Source organism: Tachyglossus aculeatus, chromosome 4 (genome assembly GCF_015852505.1).
Source record: "Tachyglossus aculeatus isolate mTacAcu1 chromosome 4, mTacAcu1.pri, whole genome shotgun sequence".
Taxonomy (NCBI): domain Eukaryota; kingdom Metazoa; phylum Chordata; class Mammalia; order Monotremata; family Tachyglossidae; genus Tachyglossus; species Tachyglossus aculeatus.
The window spans coordinates 48,839,127-48,861,967 of record NC_052069.1 but is presented as its reverse complement, the minus strand read 5'-3'; the positions used below and the strand labels follow the sequence as shown (position 1 = coordinate 48,861,967).

Sequence of the window (22,841 nt, the reverse complement as noted above, 5' to 3'; positions counted from 1 at the left end):
TCTATAATTTGTTTACAGGCTTTGGTTTTGCTACATTCAAAACTCTCAGTTGCATAATTTAATTGCAGAGAACAAAACTCTTAAATTAATTCATCCTGTCATAAATTAATTTGTACTCCCGGTGAAGAGTAGCTGCAGTATTGCTTCAGTTGAAGTAACTTCAGCTAAATATGGCCGGCACCCTTCTTCAAGCCTACTGTTTATAGTATTGGTTAGTGACACTCCATTATTTTGGACCAACCAGAATGTAGTTTGGAATCTGATTTTTAAATTTGCTTGCTTAATTTTTGCCCTGTTTTATTTTAACCATGTAAAGGGAGGACTGGATTTAATGGTTTGGGCTTGTGTTAATTTAGGGATGAAAACTTTTCCTTTCACAGAGGAAGTCTAACAAGGTCTCTGACTATAGTTTCTTTGCTTTAGTTACCCATTAAAGCGTTTAGGCACCCAGCAGGACGTTGGTGTTTGTGAAGTTAGGATCTCAGCTATATGAACTCATTAGGAAAATTTTGTGTAGGATGAATGAGATGCTGATTCACTTCATTTCATTGAAGACGTTGAATTTATTCTAATTATATAGCTTGTACAATGTATTATTTTCTACTTTCAAGGACTAATCACAGACCATTAACTATATAAAGAGGCATAAATGGGAAATCTGTTATTTTAGACAGTTGGCTGGAGACAGATCCAATGGAATACTTGGATCGCTTAGACATTTTCCCCAAAAATATTCTAGGATATTAAAAAATGGGGAGGAAGATTCATCTGAGTTGTAATTTCTTTCATTTAGAAAATCAGATTAACTTTCAAAAGCCTTTCAAAGCCTAGTCAGTGGGGCATAAAGGATATTTTTCTAAGTCTGAAACATTAGAATTAGTGAGTTGCCTTCTTGTCTGTCTGAAGATGTAGGTTTACATACAGGAAATGGATCATCTTCCTGTGGATGTTGAATGGGAAAATGGAGTCTTTCAAAGCCCTTGCTATATTATCTTTATGTTTTTAAAATAGTAAACCTATTTAAAAAAAAAACTTGTGTTCCATTCATTTGGATGGTAAATTGTATATTCCGTGTGACGCCAATTCCAAGCAGGAAATGCAGTCTGACAAAATATTAGCAGTATGGCATGAGAGATATCGAGGCTCTTCACTTTGTCAAGTTATTTTGAGCCGTCAGAAAACAGTCTTTTGACGGACTCCAAATCAATCCACTAATTACTCATCTCATTTCTGGGAACACATCTGCGGTCTGTGTGGAGGGAACATTTTTTGTTGGTTTTGAGGGACAAGGGTGTTTACGGACAAATAGTGCCTTTGGTAAACCAGGCTTTGGCAACTTCCTGAGAACACACCTTGGAAATGGGCATGTGTCTCTAACTTCAGGGCCACAAGTATGAAATTTGCTTGCCAATGCAGTACCATGGAGGGTGTAGTGGGAGAACCAATGGCATTTATTTCTGGACCTCCACACCATCTTGTAACTTTACTTATAATGCTGATATTTGTATTTTCTTTAATGCCTGCTAACTTGTTCTCATTCTTTACTTCAATTTGTAAGATGTCCCTAAAAAAGACACCAACTGTACGACTTTTCCTGGGGGCAGTGTGCACTTGAAAAAAAAAAATGGAATGTTCTCTGGGTCTGTGTTGCTGTTGGATAGTGAAGGGAGAAAAGGTGTGCCAAGCGGAGTGGCCTAGTGAATAGAGCATGAAAGTCAGAAAGACCTGGGTTCTAATCCCAGCTCTGCCACTTGTCCGCTGTGTGACCTTGGACTAGTCACTTCACTTCTCTGTGCCTCAGTTACCTCATCTGGGAACCCTGTGGGGCAAGGACCGCATCCAACCCAATTACCTTGCATAATAGTAATAATAATTTTGGCATTTATTAAATGCATAGTATGTGTCAGACACTATGATAAGCGGAGGGGTGGATACAAGCCAATTGGGTTGGACACAGTCCCTGTCCCACGTAGGGCACACAGTCTCAATACCCATTTTACAGATGGGGTAACTGAGGCGAAGAGAAGTGAAATGACTTGCCCAAGGTCACCCAGCAGACAAGTGGCAGAACCCATGACCTTCCGACTCCCAGTCCCGTGCTCTATCCAGTATGCCACGCTGCTTCCCAGCACTTAGTACAGTGCCTAGCACGTTGTAAGCACTTAACAGTGATAATAATAATAATAATAATGATAGAAAATAAGAAATTGAAGAGCTATTAGCCTCCACTTAAGGACTTCCTCTCCCCCTCGTCCCCCTCTCCATCCCCCCATACTACCTCCCTCCCTTCCCCACAGCACCTGTATATATGTATATATGTTTGTACATATTTATTACTCTATTTATTTATTTTACTTGCACATATCTATTCTATTTATTTTATTTTGTTAGTATGTTTGGTTTTGTTCTCTGTCTCCCCCTTTTAGACTGTGAGCCCACTGTTGGGTAGGGACCGTCTCTATATGTTGCCAACTTGTACTTCCCAAGCGCTTAGTACAGTGCTCTGCACACAGTAAGCGCTCAATAAATACAATTGATTGATTGATTGACTTGATCCCTGGAAGCCAGTCTGGGGATGGCAGAGGTGGGGTGGAAGGGATAAGGTGGAAAAGGTAGGTTGGAAAGTGCCCCCACTTTGGGTCTTCCCTGGTGTAGAGGAGTCAAAGCAGGCCAGGAAAATTTCATGGCTGAACCAGGAGTTTACCACCATTTTCAGGTGGACCCAAAGATTTGGAATCATCCTGATTCCACCCAGATTGGAATGGGACCTGTAGTTTGCTACTTACTGGAAACCGGGAATGCTGGAAGTGCAGCCGGGACAGACTTCCAGCGTCATCCTGCCTCCAGGTAGATCCACACCTAGCCCAGATCAGGTGGGCCTCCAAAGGAGCAGGAGAGAGAAGGCCTCTAGGAAAACAAGCTTTCCACTCATTATGCCCAGTCACTTTAAAATTCACAGTTGTGCTCAATCCCATACAGCTAAAATGGGGGTGGGAGTAGGGATGTGTGTACTTTAGGCTAGAATACTCTCTTCCAAAGTTAATGAAGACTTCCCAAATCATACATCCTCTTTCTTCTCCATCTCACTCCATAGATGAAATGCCGACATTAAAAGAAAAAGTGAAAGACCAAGTATAGAGTGATGGTAAAGAGATTGGGGGGATATCATCATTTAAAAAAACAACAACTGGTGACTATGAATGGAGTTTTAAGAGAGATGACTCACTTTTCACTTTATGGGGGAAGCCAGGGCTCTAGGGAGCCATCATTTTTAACAAAGGAAAAATGTAAGACAGTGATGGATTTAACCTGCGATTTGCAGTTAACCAAAATATTTTCTCCCAAAAAGCAAAACATGTATTTCCAATCTGAAGCATTATTTTTGATCAACTGATGAAAAATGAAATTTTCCATCATCAGCCATTTTCCAGGCTAAATACAGGGCTTTGTAAAATGACTAATCCAAAACTGTCATGTGTGGAATAGACTGTGTTTTGACCTGAGGCAGCCAGGCAAATCAGGCAAGGCCCAAAGGTCTGGACCTGAAATCATTAAGACTGTGCATGGGTTAGCTAAGCATTTTTAAAATGTGGAACTGTGATCCACTGCTTTTTCTCCCCACAGTATCCAGAGCTCTGGTGTTGGGAGAGAGAAATTTCTGTGTAAGAATATATCAAGCAGTCAGTTAATGGTATTTATCGAGCACTTGCTGTTTGCAGAGCACTGTACTAAGAGCTTGGGAGAGTCCAATATAACAGAGTAGGTAGTCACCTTCCCTGCCCACAATAAGCATACAGCCTAGAGTGGGAGACAGACATTAACATTAATAAATAAAATTTCAGATATTTACGTAAGTGCTTTGAGGCTGAGAGAGGGTTGAATAAAGGGTGAAAATTCAAGTGCAAGGGAGATGCAGAAGGGAGTGGGAGAAGAGGAAATGGGGGGTTAGTTGTGGAAGGCCTTTTGGATAAGTGTGTGTGTGTTTGTGTGTTTGAATGTCCTTTTTTCCCTAACAAAGAAGCATTTCAATTGGTCATTTTGCAGGCCTGGATACAATGACCCCGAGTCTCTTAATGCTTCGTCATGGGACTAGTGGCATTTTTTTTAAGGGGTAAAATTGATCTTCCTTTGTATGTGCAAGGATTTCCTCCCTTATTCATTGTCACCTCTCCCATTCCCACAGCTGTGAACTTCAAAGAGGTGAATGAAGAAAACAAGAGAGACCTCTTCGGTGAAATATTTTCTGCTATTGAAACATTGGCATTCACCTTTGGCAACGTGTGAGTAGAGAAGGTTGTACTTTGGCCGGAGCTGAGTGACACTGTATGGTCTTTCCAGCTTTTTAGTAGAATTAAATTAATAGAAAGCAAAGCAGTAAATAACACAGATAGTAATCCTCTGCTGTCATTACAGGTTCAGATTTGTCACTATAATTGATTGCAAACAAATATTTTCCCCAAGGTGTTAGTGAAAACCAACAGCTTTTGGGGCCTCTGTTGATTGATTTATGTTCCATCTTCGATTTGCATTTTTGTGCTAGGATGCCGATGAATGCAGTACGCATGAAATAATGAAATTACATAGCGGTTTTTGTCTTTTTTTTTTGTGACAGTGTATCAGACTTCCTTATGGGAGATGTAGACAATGGTTCGTCCTTGGAACTTCCTGTCTCTCGGAGAAGTCGGGTAGGCTGCCTTCATTCATTTGGTGGAAAAGGGAGTCTGATATTTAAATACTCAATTTTTCAACTTAATGTTTCCACCTCTCATTCTTCCGAAATAATCCTATTAGAGTGTTTACCTATTGATCTCAGTAATTCATTATCTGCAAAGCCAGATAGTGTATGCAGGGTCAGTTAGACAATGGTGCTTTGCAGTTTGCCTTGAGTGATATTTTAATTGTACTCTTTCACATAGCTACATAAGATCTGAGTACAGCGCTTAGTACAGTGCTCTGCACATAGTAAGCGCTCAATAAATACGATTGATTGATTGATTGATCTGAGTCATTTATGTGCACATTCTACTACAGAGCACAGCAGTTACCTTTCTACTGTAAAATGCAAAGGGCTTAAAGAAATCCTTTTAATTTGGAAAGGGGAAGATATCCGTGCTTCCTGGACTGCTCTGAGTTGTAGAGAAGAGAGGAAACATTCTTACTGTTTTTTAGGGTATATTTTTAGGGATTGTGCCCGATCAGATTATCTTGTACTTATTCCAGTGCTAGTACAGTGGTCTGGCCTTAATAAGCAGTTAATTAACTTACCATTATTGTTGTTACTGTTCTTGTTATAGAAGGAAAGAAGAGATAATAATGGCATTTGTTTGGCACTTACAGTGTGCCAGGCACTGTACTAAGCACTGGGGTGGATACAAACAAATCAGGTTGGACACAGTCCCTGTCCTGCATAGGGCTCACGGTCTTCATTGCCATTTTACTGATGAGGTAACTGAGGCACAGAGAAGGGAAGTGACTTAATAATGATGATGGTTTTTGTTAAGCGCTTACTAAGTGCCAAGCACTGTTCTAAGCACTGGGGGGGGGGGATACAAGCTAATCCTGTCATCCCACATGGGGCTCACAGTCTTAATCCCCATTTTACAGATGAGGTAACTGAGGCTCGGAGAAGTTAAGTGACTTGCCCAAAGCCACACAGCTGACAAGTGGCGGAGCCGGGATTAGAACCCATGACCTCTGACTCCCAAACCCGGGGTCTTTCCACTGAGCCACGCTGCTTCTCTAAATCCACCCAAGTCCGCACAGCAGACAAGTGGCGGAGCCAGGATTAGAACCCATGATCTTCTGACTCGCCGGCCCGTGCCCTATCCGCTCCTCCATGCCGCTCCTCATAAGTCTGATCTGTTATAATAGTTTTGTGGCCGTGAGAATCCAAAATCTGACCGATTGAAGCCAAGTTGTTGTGGTCACACTCCTAGAAAAGAGGAGTGAAGTTACCATGATTAAACCGGTTAGGATGTCAGCCGTAGATCCTAATTTTGAAGCGGTGGCCTCAGAGGAAACAATCAAGACCATTGAACTTCCCAAGCGCTTAGTATAGTGCTCTGCACATAGTAAGCGCTCAATAAATACGATTGATTGATTGATTGATTGATTGAACAGCAGCCTTGTAAAACCAAAAGGCCGCAGAGCTGAATGGAGTTGGAGAGAACAGAAAGTGATGGGTTGATGTCCTGGCATTCTTTGCCCATGTGTTCATTGAAATCATCTTCAGAACACGGCCTCCGATTGGTATATTAGTGTCATTTAGAGTTAAGAGCATCGTAGCCTAGTGGGTAGAGCACAGGCCTGGGAATCAGAAAGACCAGGGTTCTAATCCCGGCACTGCCATTTGTCTGCTGCGTGACTTTGGGCAAGTCACTTCTCTGGGCCTCAGTTACCTCGTCTGTAAAATGGAAATTAAGACTGTGAGCCCCATGTGGGGCTGGGACTGTGTCCTACCTGATTAACTTGTGTCTCCCCCAGCGCTTAGAACAGTGCTTGGAACATAGAAAGCACTTAGCAAGTACCATAATTATTATTATTCATTTTGTATATTCATTCAATCGTATTTATTGAGCGCTTACTGTGTGCAGAGCACTGTATTGAGTGCTTGGGAAGTACAAGTTAACAACATATAGAGATGATCCCTACCCAACAGCGGGCTCACAGTCTAGAAGGGGGAGACAGACAACAAAACAAAACATATAAACCAAATAAAATAAATAGAATAAATATGTACAAGTAAAATAGAGTAATAAATATGTACAAACGTATATACATATATACAGGTGCTGTGGGGAGGGGAGGGAGGTAGGGCGGGGGGATGGGGAGGGGGAGTAGGGGGAGAATATAGCTCCATTTGTAATGCTCTTCTGAGGTCCTCACTTTTGGGACTGAGATTGCTACCTCTTTCACTTCTCCCCTTCCCGTTTTTAAATTTTGCCGTTCCGTGCCATTATTCTTCTCTGTTCTGAAATGTAAGAGGTGGATCCTTTGTGAATCTTGAGTGTACTTCTAGAGCTGAAGGTGAAGATGAGACTCAAGTTTTCAGTCATCTGTAGGAAAATGATTGAAAAGTGGAACTGATAGTTTAATAATAATTGTAGTGTTTGTTAAGCACTTACTATGGGCCAAGCACTGTAGATGAAAGTTAATTGGGTCCCACACACAGTTGGAGGGAGGACAGGCATTGAATTCCCATTTTCAGATGAAGGAACGAAGCATGGAGAAGTTAAGTCCCCCTCTCCATCCCCCCCATCTTACCTCCTTCCCTTCCCCACAGCACCTGTATATATGTATATATGTTTGTACATATTTATTACTCTATTTATTTATTTATTTATTTATTTTACTTGTGCGTCTATTCTATTTATTTCATTTTGTTAGTATGTTTGGTTTTGTTCTCTGTCTCCCCCTTTTAGACTGTGAGCCCACTGTTGGGTAGGGACTGTCTCTATATGTTGCCAACTTGTACTTCCCAAGCGCTTAGTACAGTGCTCTGCACACAGTAAGCGCTCAATAAATACGATTGATTGATTGATTAAGCGACTTGTTCAATATCACCCAGCCGAGTGGAGGAGGAGCTGGAATTAGAGCCCAAGTCCTCTGACTCTTGGGCCGTGCTCTTTCCACTGGGCCACACTGTTTCAGCAGTTTGAGAGTAGACGACAGTGGAAATAATACCTTGTGTCTGAATTCCTCAGAGAAGAGGATCCTGATTTAAGTGCTTCTCGGGAGGTATTTTATTTTCACAGCCTCCTTTTGTTGGGAGGAGAGGTTAGCTATCGATCCCGTCTTCTCATCGGGAAAATCAGTCCAATCCGAGGTAAGGGACATTGCTTCCTTCCTGAGAAAGGTAAAAAGAAAAACTACCTAGGGTGGAAGTAAAGGCAAATTTGTCATGTGAGGCAAAACGGAGGCGTGACAATCCATTATCAGTAGAGGTACTAGAAAAAGTGCCTTCCAGATTCCAGATAGCTTCAGGTGTAAAAAAAGGGAGGGCACTAGTGCCATATGTCCTAGCTTTATTCTCCCCTCTTAGGGGTAACGCTGCACAAGAGTCCAACTGTGTGTGAAAAGAAATGAAGCATGTTATGTTTTGGGTAAATCTGGAATTTAAGAAGAAATGGAAACTTTTAAGGAACAAGATTTTTTTTCTCAGACTACATTTGCAGAGTAAGGAAAAAATGCTGCCCAGCTTGGTTGTGTTTACCCCAGGTTTACCACAGTATCATCCATCTATTAATCAATCAGTGGTATTTATTGAGTGCTTACTGTGATATGTAGAGCACTGTACTAAGCTCAATACGACAGAGTTAGCAGACACGTTCCTAATAATAATAATGATAATAGTGGCATTTATTAAGCGCTTACTATGTGCAAAACACTGTTCTAAGCGCTGGGGGGATACAAAGTGATCAGGTTGTCCCATGGGGAGCTCACAGTCAATCCCCATTTTACAGATCAGGGAACTGAGGCACAGAGAAGCGAAGTGACTTGCCCGAAGTCACACAGCTGACAGTTGGCAGAGCCGTGATTTGAACCCTACTGTATGCTCATTCATCTTTAAATGTTTTTCTTATATTTTTAATGGTATTGAATGCTTGCTCTTTGCCAGGCACTGTACTAAATGCTGGGTTGGGTACAAATTACTCAGGTTGGACACAGTTCATGTCCCACATGGGGTTTACAGTTTTACAGATGAGGTCACTGGGGCCCGGATAAGTGAAGTGTCTTTCCCAAGGTCACCCAGCAGATGAGTGGCAGTGTCAGGATTAGAACCCAGGTCCTTCGGACTTCGAGGCCTATGCTCTATTCATTAGGCCATGCTGCTTCACGCATTTATTGAGCTTCTATTGGGAGCAGACCCCTGAGCTGGACACTGGGGAAAACATAAGGATGAGAATTAGACTCTGTGCCTGACTTCCAAGAGGACCACAGTTTAAGGAGGAAGAGGAACAGGGCAGGTGGGAACAGTCTTTAAAAAAGAGTGGCCAAATAATAATAGTAATAATTATAATAATAATAATTGTAGTGTTTGTTAAACACTTACAGTATGCCAGGCACTGGGGTAGATACAAAGATAAACAGGTTGGATACAATTCCTGTCATTCATTCAGTTGTATTTATTGAGCGCTTACTGTGCGCAGAGCACTGTTCTCAGCACTTGGAAAGTACAATTCGGAAGCGTGGCTCAGCAGAAAGAGACGCGGGCTTTGGAGTCAGAGTTCATGAGTTCAAATCCCGGCTCCGCCAATTGTCAGCTGTGTGACTTTGGGCAAGTCACTTCACTTCTCTGTGCCTCAGTTACCTCATCTGTAAAATGGGGATTAAGATTGTGAGCCCCACGTGGGACAACCTGATCTCCTTGTATCCCCCCAGCGCTTAGAACAGTGCTTTGCACATAGTAAGCGCTTAACAAATACCATCATCATCATCATTTGGAGAAGCAGCGTGGCTCAGTGGAAAGAGCACGGGCTTTGGAGTCAGAGATCATAGGTTCGAATCCCGGCTCCACCACGTGTCTGCTGTGTGACCTTGGGTAAGTCACTTAACTTCTCTGAGCCTCAGTTACCTCATCTGTAAAATGGGGATTAAGACTGTGTGCCCCACATGGGACAACCTCATTACCTTGTTTCCCCTCCCCAGCGCTTAGAACAGTGCTTTGCACATAGTAAGCGCTTAACAAATGCCATCATTATTATTATTATTATCATTTGTCCCACATCGAGCTCACATTCTTAATCCCCATCTTACAGATGAGGAAATTGAGGCAAAGAGAAATTAAGTGATTTGCCCAAGGTCACCCAGCAGCCAAGTGGCAGAGCCGGAATTAGAACCCACGTCCTCTGACTGGGCTCTTTCCAGTGGGCCATGCTAGTGGTAAAAACTGACACGGCCATGATAGTAAAGGAGCTTTATGTCAAAAGCAGTAGAGTTTCAGGGTCCTCACCCACTCCTGCCACAGATGGGGAGGACAGGTCACCACCACCACAGCCCCTCAACGATCTAAACATTGTGCTAAACATTGTGCGGCCCGCTGGCGCTGCTTTCTCACCCTGGCCAGGTGGAGCCATGCCTGCTGGTGGGCGCCTCCCGGACGGACATGAGGCTGATGATTAAGGTGCCGCCTGGGGCTCAGCTGGCCCCAGCCACCTGGATCTCCAGGAATAATAGCCCGCTTGTTATCTCGGAAAGGAATTCGCTTTTACCTGGTGATAGTCTTAAAATTGCAGCTAGAAAAACACTTCGTTGAAATCTATTTCAGTGGTTGGCAGTGGTTGGGTCTGCGCAATTATAAGTACCGACTGTGGATTCGAAATGAGTTTAGCCCAGTCGGAATTCCTTCCAAATGAAAAATGATGGGCATCACTTTTTTGGAGGCAGGTGAAGCATTAGTGTTATATATGTTTGGTTTTGTTCTCTGTCTCCCCCGTCTAGATTGTGATTCCACTGTCGGGTAGGGACTGTCTCTATATGTTGCCAACTTGTACTTCCCAAGCGCTTAGTACAGTGCTCTGCACACAGTAAGCGCTCAATAAATACGATTGATGATGATGATACGTTGCCAACTTGTGCTTCCCAAGCACTTAGTACGGTGCTCTTCACACAGTAAGCGCTCAATAAATACGATTGATTGATTGATTGATATTCAACCTGTGTCAACTGACAACAAATTCAAAGTCTAAAAGATCCTGAAATGACTAAAATTCTTTCTGGCAGCTAAAGATCCCGATTTTTGTGCCTCTTCTTACACAACCTCTGTTCCATTAGGGATTGTAACAATACATGCAGTATCCTCTCTGGGGACAATTGACAACCATTTAAGCCCAGACAGTAACTTTTCAGAAAAAGAATTGGCCTAATTCAGTTTAGAGGTAGGAATCAATTTCCTTGAAACTCCTCTCAGCCCTTCATTTCTTTCCAACAGATGATTCCCTGATTTAGGCCCCTTTTAGTTTTCCCGTTTTTTGCACCACAGCGTATTTTCCTTGTAGATATTTTTTTCATTTTCTCTGGAAGAACCGATTTCCAAAGGGCAGTGCGGGTGGGGCTGAAGGAGATAAGAGGAAAACCGTTTAATGATGCAATCCTAATTAATGAGGGGGAAAGCTCAATTCAGGGAGAAGTGATCTTCTACATATGAACCCCTTAGGCTGAAAATCCACTTAAGGTCTCACGGTATGGCTTTCTAGGTTTTCAGAGAAATACCAAAGTTATGTGAATAGCATGAAAAGGGGGAGAGGTGAAAGAGGAAGGTAGACCTATCCTTGTTTTATCTGGAGTTCTTCCACGACTTAGTGGACAGACCTTTTTAAAAGTTGTGAAGTATATAGGTTTCTTAAATGAACAGTCTCAAAAGTCTAGGCTGTGGTAAACCCTAATGACTCGCTTTAAACAAACTGTTCACCCCAAGTCCTGGAATATTGCCGCTGTAAATGTTGGTTGTCCAGAAAGGCTCTCGAATAGTATTTAAACATTCCTTTCAGAGCCAGTGGGTTTTAGATGCTTGAAATTCTTAGGCATGACTAGATTCTCACTGAATCTTTTACAATGTCAAAATGACAGATTAGGTAAGAAGAAAAATCCCTGAAGTGAATGTAATCCAAATTCTTTTCATAGTTATAGTCAGTTGCAGTTTTACTCTTCTGTTCCAATATATCACTTTTTTTTTTTACTTTGCCAGTCTTTTGAAAATATTTCTGTGGAATCAGTGGGATCGCTCCATGAAAAAGATGACGTTCAAGGTTTGTGGCAATCGGTGTCTCATTTTATACATGCCCCGCTCAATAAGAGTTTAGACTTAGCGTGTGTTTGTGTTACTTTTCGAGTTTGTCTTTGACCCAGAAAAGTAAATAATCATTTTAAAGTACAGCATTTTTGTTAACACATGCAACAGTAAGGTATTGGAAGTGTTATCAATTAGACTGATCCTGACTGGTTCCTTTGGGGATTAGAGAAATATTTATTAAAGGAGGGAGTGGATGAAAGATAAAGAAAAGAAGAAAACGAACTCAACATTCTAGCCATTTGACGGTTTGAGCCTAAACTGTGACCCTTTAACTTTTTCTTAAAAACCCTGTCACTTCTATTTAGAGTCAACTGGAATTAGAGAACATCTCAAGGTCAGAGCTTTTCCCCTCATCGGGAGGGCAAATTCTGGCTTTTCTGGCAGTCTTTGGCCCTGTTGAAGATTGACTTCGCATTTTCTGTGTTTATTTTCAGGACATCTTCAGCCCAGGGAGCTCGATAGCATGCTTCTAAGGAATGATGATGGTGTTGAACTGGCTCTGTCATACGCTAAGGCTTGGTCAAAATATACCAAGGATATAGTTGCATGGGTGGAAAAAAAGCTCAGCCTAGGTGAGTGCCTCTTTGGGGCCCTTAATCAGCTTTGTCGTAAGGGACTCGAATCTGTTATGAGGCTCCTGTGACAGGCTGCCCATAATGTGATTTGTAAATTAGTTATTCTCCTATTGAACACTGGTCGCTGCTTATAACTCAGCTATCCTACAAAATGGTGTGGCCGGTCCTATTTCTAGCAGAGGGTTGCTGGATGGGTGGGTGTTGATTATAATATGCAAAATTCCAAATTTTTTCCCCCCCCGCAGAATTGGAATGTGCTAAAAACATTGCCAAAATGGCTGAGACAACTAAAGCAATCATTGGGCTCCAGGTAAGCCTATTATGAACTCGACGGGATTTTCGTAACACCAGATCTTGGTGTAGATTCGATCTTGGAGTACATTCGCCGTTTGAGTAAAAACTAGAGCATCCAGAGAGGATTAAGTGATTTGGTGCCAAACCTGAAGAGAATCAGTTATTGCAAGTGATTATTCTCTCCAGCTTCAAAGCCTTATTGAAGGCACATCTCCTCCAAGAGGCCTTCCCTGATTTCCCTCCTTTCCCTCTTCTCCCTCTCCCTTCCAATCACCCTGACCTGCTCCCTCTATTCATCCCCCCCTACCAGCCCCACAACACTTATGTACATGTCCGTAATTTAGTTATTTATTTCATGTCTGTCTCCCCCTTCTAGACTGTAAGCTCATTTTGGTCAGGAAGTTGGTCTGTTAGTCTTATATCATACTTTCCCAAGCACGTAATATAGTGCACTGCACACAGTCAGCGCTCAATAAATATGATTGAATGAATGAAGAAATATAAAGTGAATATGAGATTAAAATTGAATGGAGAGGTGTTTAAAAAAATATTCAGTTATGTGACCACTAAATATAAAGTAAGATGTTTTCATTTAGCAAACAGATTTTTTTTTTATCCTGGAACATAGGTAAAGGGTAGCTAGGATGACAGCTCTGGAAAGCTCCCTGGTTCCATTTCTGTTCTGACTCTCATTTTTAAACCCTAGGAATTTATGCCATTCCGGGCACTCTTCATAAATGCTTTTAATAACGATGTTGAAAACAGTCAACTTTTGCAGCAAACAGCTGTCGCTCTCCAAGCCAACAAATTTGTGCAGGTAAAAAAAAAAAAGTCCACCTCTGGAGCAGTTTGCGTCAATATTCTGTTTCATTAGTTACCAAGCTATTTATATTGATTTTATTGAAAGAGACTCTCTCCTTGTCACCCCGCCATCCTTTTTTTTTTTTTGTAGCCTCTCATCGGAAGAAAAAACGAATTGGATAAGCAAAGGAAAGAAATCAAAGAGACTTGGCAGCGAGAGCAAAAGAAAATGGTTCGTGTCTTAAAGGAATATTACGTTTATAGTACATAGTGCCCTTGCGGTGTCTTGACATTCACTTGCCTGTCCTGAACCTTTACTGCTCAATCGTATTCTTTTGACCTATTTTATCATATGAGTTAGCGTGTTTTTCTCCATTGCCGGGCAGTAGTTCAACAGTGTGCTTTTCTTGACAGCAAGAGACAGAGACAGCACTTAAAAAAGCCAAGCAGCTATGTATACAGCGACAAGACGAGTATGAAAAGGCAAAATCTTCCACTGTCCGTGCTGGGGAGGAACGCCTGAGTTCAAGTGGAGGACTAATGAAAGATGCCAGTAAACAGGTTGAGAAGAAACGAAGGCTAGAAGAGGAGGCTCTCCAGAAAGTAAGACGTTTACCCCTGTGGTTTTGAAGTCAAAACTAGCCCCAGTGCAATTGAATGCAAAAAGCTTCTAAATTTGCCTGTTTTCTCGGTCAAGTAGTTTTATTTTGTTAGTATGTTTGGTTTTGTTCTCTGTCTCCCCCTTTTAGACTGTGAGCCCACTGTTGGGTAGGGACTGTCTCTATATGTTGCCAACTTGTGCTCCCCAAGCACTTAGTACAGTGCTCTGCACGCAGTAAGCGCTCAGTAAATACGATCGATTGATTGATTAATAATAATAGTAATAGTGGTATTTAAGCTCTTACTGTGTGCCAGGAACCGTACTGAGCGCTGGGGTGGAGACAAGCAAACCGAGTTGGATGCAGTCCCTGTCCCATATGGGGCTTAAAGTCCCAAACCCACATTTTGCAGATGAGATAACTGAGGCACAGAGAAGTGAAGTGATTTGCCCTAGGTCCCACAGCAGGGAAGTGACAGAGGCTGGGATTAGATAACTGAGGCACAGAGAAGCGAAGTGATTTGCCATAGGTCCCACAGCAGGAAAGTGACAGAGGCTGGGGTTAGATAACTGAGGCACAGAGAAGTGAAGTGATTTGCCCTAGGTCCCACAGCAGGAAAGTGACAGAGATCGGGATTAGAACACAGGATCTTTTGACCCCAAGGCCAGGGATCTAAGAGGGTCCAGAGACAGTGTTATTGAAACACACAGAAGCAACGAGGTCTAAGGGAAACAGTATGGACTTGGGAGTCAGAGGACCTGGGTTCTAATTCAGGGACTACCACTTGTCTGCCATGTGACCTTGGGCAAGTCACTTGTCTTTTAGACTGTGAGCCCACTGTTGGGTAGGGACTGTCTCTATATGTTGCCAACTTGTACTTCCCAAGCGTGCTCTGCACACAGTAAGTGCTCAATAAATACGATTGATTGATTGATTGATTCTCTGTGCCTCGGGTCCCTCATCTGCGAAATGGGGATTCAATACCTGTTCTCCCTCCTACTTAGACTACGAGCCCTATGTGAAGCTTGATTATCTTGTATCTACCCCAGTGCTGTAGTGTAGTGCTTGGGATTATTTGAAAGGAGTGTTTCAGGAAATTTACTTTCAAGGCAGCTGTGACTGTGAATGTGGCAGTTCAAATCCAAAGCAGAAGATTTTTCCTAAAATGGATTCAGATCTTATTCATTCATTTATTCATTGTCGTATTTATTGAGTGCTTACTGTGTGCAGAGCAGTGTACTAAGCTAGGGAAGTACAAGTTGGCAACATATAGAGACGGTCCCTACCCAACAGCGGGTGACAGTTTGTATGTTTTGCGGGCATTGGTATGCGAGTGAACATGTTTCTACAATTTCAGTCAATCAGTGGCATTTATTGAGCACTTATGATGTGCAGAACAAATATAATAATAATAATGATGGAATTTATTAAGCGCTTACTATGTGCAAAGCACTGTTCTAAGAGCTGGGAAGGTTACAGGGTGATCAGGTTGTCCCACGGGGGGCTCACAGTCTTAATCCCCATTTTACAGATGAGGTAACTGAGGCCCAGAGAAGTAAAGTGACTTGTCCAGAGTCACACAGCTGACAATTGGTGGAGCTGGGATTTGAACCCATGACCTCTGACTCCAGAGCCCGTGCTCTTTCCACTGAGCCACGCTGCTTCTCTTGTACTAGAGCTTGGTAGAGTATAGTACAGCATGGTGTACTATAGACTATGGGCCCAGGAGTCAGAAGGACCACTTGTCTGCTCTGCCCACCTGTCTGCTGCTTGCTCCTGCTTGGGTTAACTTCTCTGTGCCTCAGTTTCTTCATCTGTAAAATAGATATTGATATTGGGAGCCCTATGTAAGATAGGGACTATGTCCAACCCGATTATCTCGTACGTACCCCAGCACTTGGTACAGTGCCTGGCACAGAGTAGGCACTTAACAAATACCACAATGATGATTATTATTATTATTCATGTAGGGTAAAGCAACATGGTCCCTGCCTTCCAGAAATGTACCATCTATCTAGCAGAATTTGCCTGCGAAATATGTCTTAGTGAATATCTAGTATATTGTTAGAAAAGGCTCTATCATTGTTCTCTTCTCTTCTATTTGCCATGTATTCTGCTTGTCTACAGGTTGAAGAAGCAAATGAACACTACAAAACCAGCATGGCAGATGTGGAAGAAAAGCGAAATGATCTGGAAAATACCAAAAGTGAAATTTTAGCCCAACTCAGGGAGCTGGTTTTCCAGTGTGATCTTACCCTTAAAGCCGTAAGGATTTCTTTCAAACACCTCTCTGAACGCCAGGGACCATTTTTAACCTGTGTACTTAAGAGTGGGTGGATGGCTCTTTAATTTTCTTATCTCTAAGAAGAATAACATGAAGACTAAGAAAAATTTGATCTCTGCTGCTGCAGAATGTTCAGTTTTGATGAATTAGGGTGTAGTTGCAGAGATTTATCATCCTTGCCCTCTTTGCAAGTTTGGAACTATGTGTTACTGCTGTACTTTGCCTTGGGCATCATTTGCGGAGCCCTGCTTTTCCCATTGGTCTCTGTCGCCTTCAAATTGGGTACAATCGGTGCTGTTCCCGGGACTCTTGAACTTTCCGGCTTGCATTCCTATTGGATTTAAAGAAACTATGGAATTCAGAAACCATACTGCTATTGCAAAATGGTAATGCCCCCAAATCATCTCCTCATCACAAAAGACTCTGAAAAATAAGGTCCTTGTCCTAAACATTGAATTGAAGTAAAAGCTAGAGTCAGAAGGACCTGGGTTCTAATCCCCGCTCTGCCAATTGTCTGCCATGTGACCTTGGGCAAGTTACTTAGCTTCTCTGGGCCACAGTTAACTCAGCTGTAAAATTGGGATTAAGATTGTGAGCCCCATGTAGGACGTGGACTGTGTCCAACCTGATTAGGTCTTATCTACCCCAGTGCTTAATACGGTGCCCGGCACGTGGTAAGCATTCAACAAATACAATTTGAAAAAAGTAAGGTAATAAAACATTCAGTCCTTCAGTTATCATTTTCCTACGCACAGAAGAGAAGAGGTCTTTGTGGTAGCAAAGCCATGGAGAAATTTTGAGCTGTAGATTTTCATCGTGTAAACTTTGTTGGAAAGCCTGCTCCAAAGAAGCAGTAATAGCAACAACAATAATAATAATGGTATTTGTTAAGCGCTTACTATGTGCAAAGCACTGTTCTAAGTGCTGGGGGGATACAAGGTGATCAGGTTGTCCCACGTGAGGCTCACAATCTTAATCTCCATTTTACAGATGAGGTAACTGAGGCACAGAAAAGCAAAGTGACTTGCCCAAAGTCACACAGCTGACAAGTGGCAGAGCCGGGATTAGAACCCACGACCTCTGACTCCCAAGCCTGGGCTCTTTCCACTGAGCCACGCTGCTTTTCTCTGCACAGTCCCTTGTTCTCTGCTAAGTGTCTTGGACGAGGTTCTTCCTGAAGTAAAAGGAATATCTTCTCCTTAGTACTCCTTAGTACAGTGCTAAGCACTTAGTACAGTGCTCTGCACACAGTAAGCGCTCAATAAATACAATTGATTGATCTTCTAAAAAACTGGGTTGTAACTGATGGGGGAGGGGAGAAATCGAGAGAGGAAAAGTCGCCAGCTCTTAGAATGAAAAGTCGGGTTTTGATTTACACATGTGGACAACGTACATTTTCCGCATTCTATATAAAGCAGAGATTTGTCCAAGCACGTCCTTCAGCGAGCCTTGTTTTGAAGGGAGTTTGGGTTTTTTTTTCCTTGTTGTCTGTGATGTTGCCTTAAAGCAAAACATGGTGAGCTTAGCACTTCAAGACTGGCTTGCTCAGTGGTCTCAGTTCTTCTTTTCACTTCACTTTGTTTGATAACAGGTGGCGGTGAACCTGTTCCAGATGCACCATGCCCAAGTCGTGTCTTTACCAGTCAACTACCAGTCACTCTGTGAGAATGCCAAGTTATACGAGCCAGGGCGGCAGTATGCGGAATTTGTGAAGGCAAAGCGTGCCCTTCAGGAAGACGGTCCTATCGAAACAAGTTTATTTGAAGCCCAGAATTCCCAAGTTGATGGGTGAGACCACCTTCCCTGCCCCACAGCACTTGTATATATTTGTACAGATTTATTACTCTATTTATTTTACTTTTGCATACTTACTACTCTATTTATTTTGTTAATGATGTGCATATAGCTATAATTCTATTTATTATGACGGTTTTGACACCTATCTACATGTTTTGTTGACTGTCTCCCCCTTCTAGACTGTGAGCCCGTTGTTGGGTAGGGACCGTCTCTATGTTACTGATTTGTACTTCCCTAGCACTTAGTGCAATGCTCTGCACACCGTAAGCGCTCAATAAATACGATTGATTGAATGAAAGTGAAGTATTTCAAGACTGCTCAGGAAGCTAACTTTGGTCTTTTCTGATTTCATTCAATTCATTCAGTCGTATTTATTTTTAAATGGCATTTATTAAGCGCTTACTAGGTGCAAAGCACTGTTCTAAGCGCTGGGGAGGCTACAAGGTGATCAGGTTGTCCCTCGGGGGCTCACAGTCTTAATCCCCATTTTTCGGATGAGGTAACTGAGGCCCAGAGAAATTAAGTGACTTGCCCAAAGTCACACAGCTGACAGTTGGCTGAGCCGGATTTGAACCCATGACCTCTGATTCCAAAGCCCAGGCTCTTTCCACTGAGCCACGATCCCAGTGCTTAGAACAGTGCCTGTGCACACAGTAAACACTCAACAAATACCATTGACCCTTTGTGGTCATGTGGTAATTCTTTGTTTTCTATATCATTTTATTGTATGTTCACTCTACTGAGCTTTTCCGTTTGCATCAAACTTTCCTCTTAATTATCAGGAGTTCAAAAGTCAAGTATAGTCAAGTGGAATGAACCAGTAGTGGCAATGGCTCCCATTTCAAATATCTTCTCTACAAAGTACTTGGGAATTTTTAATTTGTTCACTAAAGGACTAATCTCAAGGCATTTAGCTTTAATTTTGTTTGTTCTGACGACTCGACACCTGTCCATATAATAATAATGATAGCATTTATTAAGTGCTTACTATGTGCAAAGCACTGTTCTAAGCGCTGGAGAGGTTACCAGGTGATCAGGTTGTCCCACGTGGGGCTCACAGTCTTCATCTCCATTTTACAGATGAGGTAACTGAGGCCCAGAGAAGTTAAGTAACTTGCCCAAAGTCACAGAGCTGACAAGTGGCAGAGCCGGGATTTGAACCCACGACCTCTGACTCCAAAGCCTGGGCCCTTTCCACTGAGCCACGCTGCTTCTGTAAATGTTTTGTTTTGTTGTGTGTCTCCCCCTTCTAGACTGTGAGCCCACTGTTGGGTAGGGACCATCTCTATATGTTGCCAACTTGTACTTCCCAAGTGCTTAGTACGGTGCTGTGCACACAGTAAGCGCTCAATAAATACCACTGAATGAATGAAAAGGCAGCATGAGGAATGAATTAAACTATCATTAGGGAACAGTCCTCTGTCTTAAACTCACCAAATATGTAAATTTGGTTGATAACGGCATGAAATTGCAGTGTAGTGTAATCAAATGCTTTTGGAATGTGTAGGGGTGTAATTTAAAATGCCCACTTTTAAGACACTCTGCATAAAGTCTGTGAATGAAACGAGTCCTTTTTATGTATCCTGCATTCCTGAATTGTTAAGTGGGTGGTGTTGGAAGCCCTGGAAAAGATCTACTCTCATTTGTTGCATAAATATGCTTTTTCAAAAGAATGATTAGCGTCAATGTTTAGAACATCCTGAGCACACAGCAAGCACTTAAGAAATGCCATTATTCTTCTTCTTATCTTCACATTTTAGAGCCAGTATTTTTTTGTGGTATTTGCTAAGCGCTTACCATGTGCCAGGCAGTGTTCTAAGCGCTGGGGTAGATACAAGGAAATAACGTTAGAGTCAGTCCTGGTCCCACATAAAGTTTACAGTTGTAATCCCCATTTTGCAGATAAGGTAACTGAGGCACAGAGAAGTGAGGTGACTTGCCCAAGGTCCCACAGACAGTATTTATTCCAGTTTATTAGATTATATACTATATTGTAGTCCTCCAGAAAAATGTCATTCTGCTTCTGACAGGAAACAGAAAGACAAAAGGAAAATACTGAGTCAGCCAGACTTGAGCCAATTAAATCCAGGAAATTCAAAGATAAAACTGGGATTCCCAGTTTTTGTCTCTAAAATTTCCTCCTTTTCAGGGGTCAAAATTGGGTTTGCAGAACTTTGGAGTTGGGCATTGCAGTACTTCCTTAAATCGATGAACATTAATTCATAAATTCTAGTAGAGAAAAAAATATTGGGAAATTTGAGCATTGCCTTTCAAATATTTACTGCCTTGCTCTTGGCAGCAAGTTTTAATGATTACTTGATTTTTTTTTCTTTGTCTCATTGATGTTCATTTTTGACATATCGTAAAACTCTTAAAATTCCTAAAACTGAACAACAGTAGAATGCCAAAGACCAGGTTCATTCGGGCTCAGTGCTTGCTCCTAAAACCCATGTATCAATAGCATGCCTCCCAGGAGCCAATTTTAATGAGCGTATTATTCGATGTCCTTGTTGTGGCATCATCACAACTCGGTTGCCCGTAAAGAAGCTGAGTGGCCCTAATGGAAAGGGCAGGGGACTTGGCCCCCCATCTCCTCAAGATCATCCGGTGGTCATCCATCCATCTCCACATTCAACAGAAACTCCTTACAGTCGGCTTTAAAGTGCTCCACTGTACTTATTGGACACCTGCTGAGCACAAAGCACTGTTTTAAATACTTGATAGTTGCAACAGCCCAGCCCGCACCCTCCACTCCTCTGCCTCTGCTAACCTCCTCACCGTGCCTCGTTCTCGCCTGTCCCGCCGTCGACCCCTGGCCCACGTCCTTCCCCTGGTCTGGAATGCCCTCCCTCCTCACATCCACCAAACTAGCTCTCTTCCTCCCTTGGGAGAGTCCAGTATAAAAGTTGGTAGGCACACTCCCTGCCCATAATGAGCTGCCAGTCTAGAGGGAGTTTACAGGTTCAGGACACCCCGCAATAGGGGAAGACCACTACCACCAGGATTTGGCTCCACTGAAACAGCCCTCCATATAGTCCAATATAGTCCCAGTCCATGGTCCCTATTCTGCCCAATTCCACCTCTCTGACCTCTGCCACCTTTGATCACCCCCTTCCTACTCCTGGTAACTCCCTTCATTGTGCCTCCTGCTCACCTCTCCCACTTCTGGACCCTAATGTATATGTCTTTCTCCCCATTATCTTTCTACAGAAGCATTCTGGGCATGGCACCAGAACTACTGGGCAATCCTCACCAGTAGTTGCCTATCAACCTCCGTATCAAGCAAAAACTCCTCACTATTGGCTTCAGAGCTCTCCATCACCTTGCCCCTTCTTACCTCTCCTCCCTTCTCTCCTTCTCCAGCCCAGCCCGCACTCTGGTGCCCTTAACCTTCTCACTGAGCTTCCTCCTGACCTGTCCCGCTGTTGACTCCTGGCCCACATCCTTCCTCTGGCCTGGAATGCCCTCCCTCCTCAAATCCACCAAACAAGCACACTTCCCCTTCAAAGCCCTACTGAAAGCTCACTTCCTCCAGGAGGCCTTCCCAGACTAAACCCCTGTTTCCTCTGCTCCCCCTCCCCTCCCAATCACCCCTTTGCTGAACCCCCCTCTCCACCCACAGCACTTGTACCTATTTATAATTATCGTTCTATTTATTTTATTAATGATGTATATATATATCTATAATTCCATTTATTTATAACGATGCTACTGATGCCTGTTTACTTGTTTTGATGTCAATCTCCCCCCTTCTAGACCGTGAGCCTGTTGTGGGCAGGGATTGTCTTTATTTGTTGCTGAATTGTACTTCCCAAGTGCTTAGTATAGTGCTGTGCACACAGTAAGCGCTCAATAAATGCGACTGAATGAATAAATGAATGAAAATGTGCCGACCACAGCTCTTCCCCATCTTCAAAACGCTTCTGAAATCCCACCTTCTCTAGGAGCCTTCCCTGGTTCATTTTCTTTTCCCTGGGTCACACATCCTGCCAGTACCAGCTCAGTTCTGCTCACACCCTCATCACCACCCTTTAACACTTATGTACATATTGATTTTTTATGCTAATTAAGTGCTTACTATGCGGTGAGCAGTGCTGTAAGCATGGGGTAGATACAATAATAATAATGATGGCATTTATTAAGCGCTTACTATGTGCAAAACACCGTTCTAACCCCTGGGGAGGTTACAAGGTGATCAGGTTGTCCCACGTGGGGCTCACAGTCTTAACCCCCATTTTCCAGATGAGGTAACTGAGGCACAGAGAAGTTAAGTGACTTGACCGAAATCACACAGCTGACAAGTGGCAGAGCCGGGATTTGAACCCATGACCTCTGACTCCAAAGCCCCGGCTCTTTCCACTGAGCCATGCTACAAGTTAATCAGGGTGGGCACAGTCCCTGTCACACATGGGGCTCTTAAGTAGGAGGGAGAACAGGTTTTGAGTCCCCATTTTGCAGTTGAGGAAATTGGGGCACAGAGAAGCTAAGTGACTTGCCCAAGGCCACACAGCAGGAAAATGGTCAAGCTGGGATTAGAACTCAGGTCCTTTGGCTCCCAGTTCCGTGCTTTTTCCACCAGGCCGTGCAGCTTGTCATCCTCTACTTCTTAAGCATTTATTTATTCAGCAATCCATATTTTCGTTCTCTTTTTCCTCATATCCAAATAATTTTTTGCCTCTCTGCTAAATTCAGTCTGTCAT

At 42.8% G+C, this 22,841-nt stretch overlaps 1 protein-coding gene across 1 annotated transcript in view; it reads left to right on the top strand.

Moving 5' to 3' along the window:
* ARHGAP29 (Rho GTPase activating protein 29) overlaps positions 1-22,841 on the top strand; it is a 123,921-nt gene that overhangs the window by 81,163 nt on the left and 19,917 nt on the right. The window contains exons 3-12 of the mRNA XM_038745037.1: positions 4,184-4,280; positions 4,613-4,685; positions 11,687-11,747; positions 12,226-12,363; positions 12,612-12,676; positions 13,367-13,477; positions 13,613-13,693; positions 13,876-14,064; positions 16,188-16,325; positions 17,936-18,132. Coding sequence (XP_038600965.1) covers positions 4,184-4,280; positions 4,613-4,685; positions 11,687-11,747; positions 12,226-12,363; positions 12,612-12,676; positions 13,367-13,477; positions 13,613-13,693; positions 13,876-14,064; positions 16,188-16,325; positions 17,936-18,132 — 1,150 coding nt within the window. The remainder of the gene's footprint in view (positions 1-4,183; positions 4,281-4,612; positions 4,686-11,686; positions 11,748-12,225; positions 12,364-12,611; positions 12,677-13,366; positions 13,478-13,612; positions 13,694-13,875; positions 14,065-16,187; positions 16,326-17,935; positions 18,133-22,841) is intronic.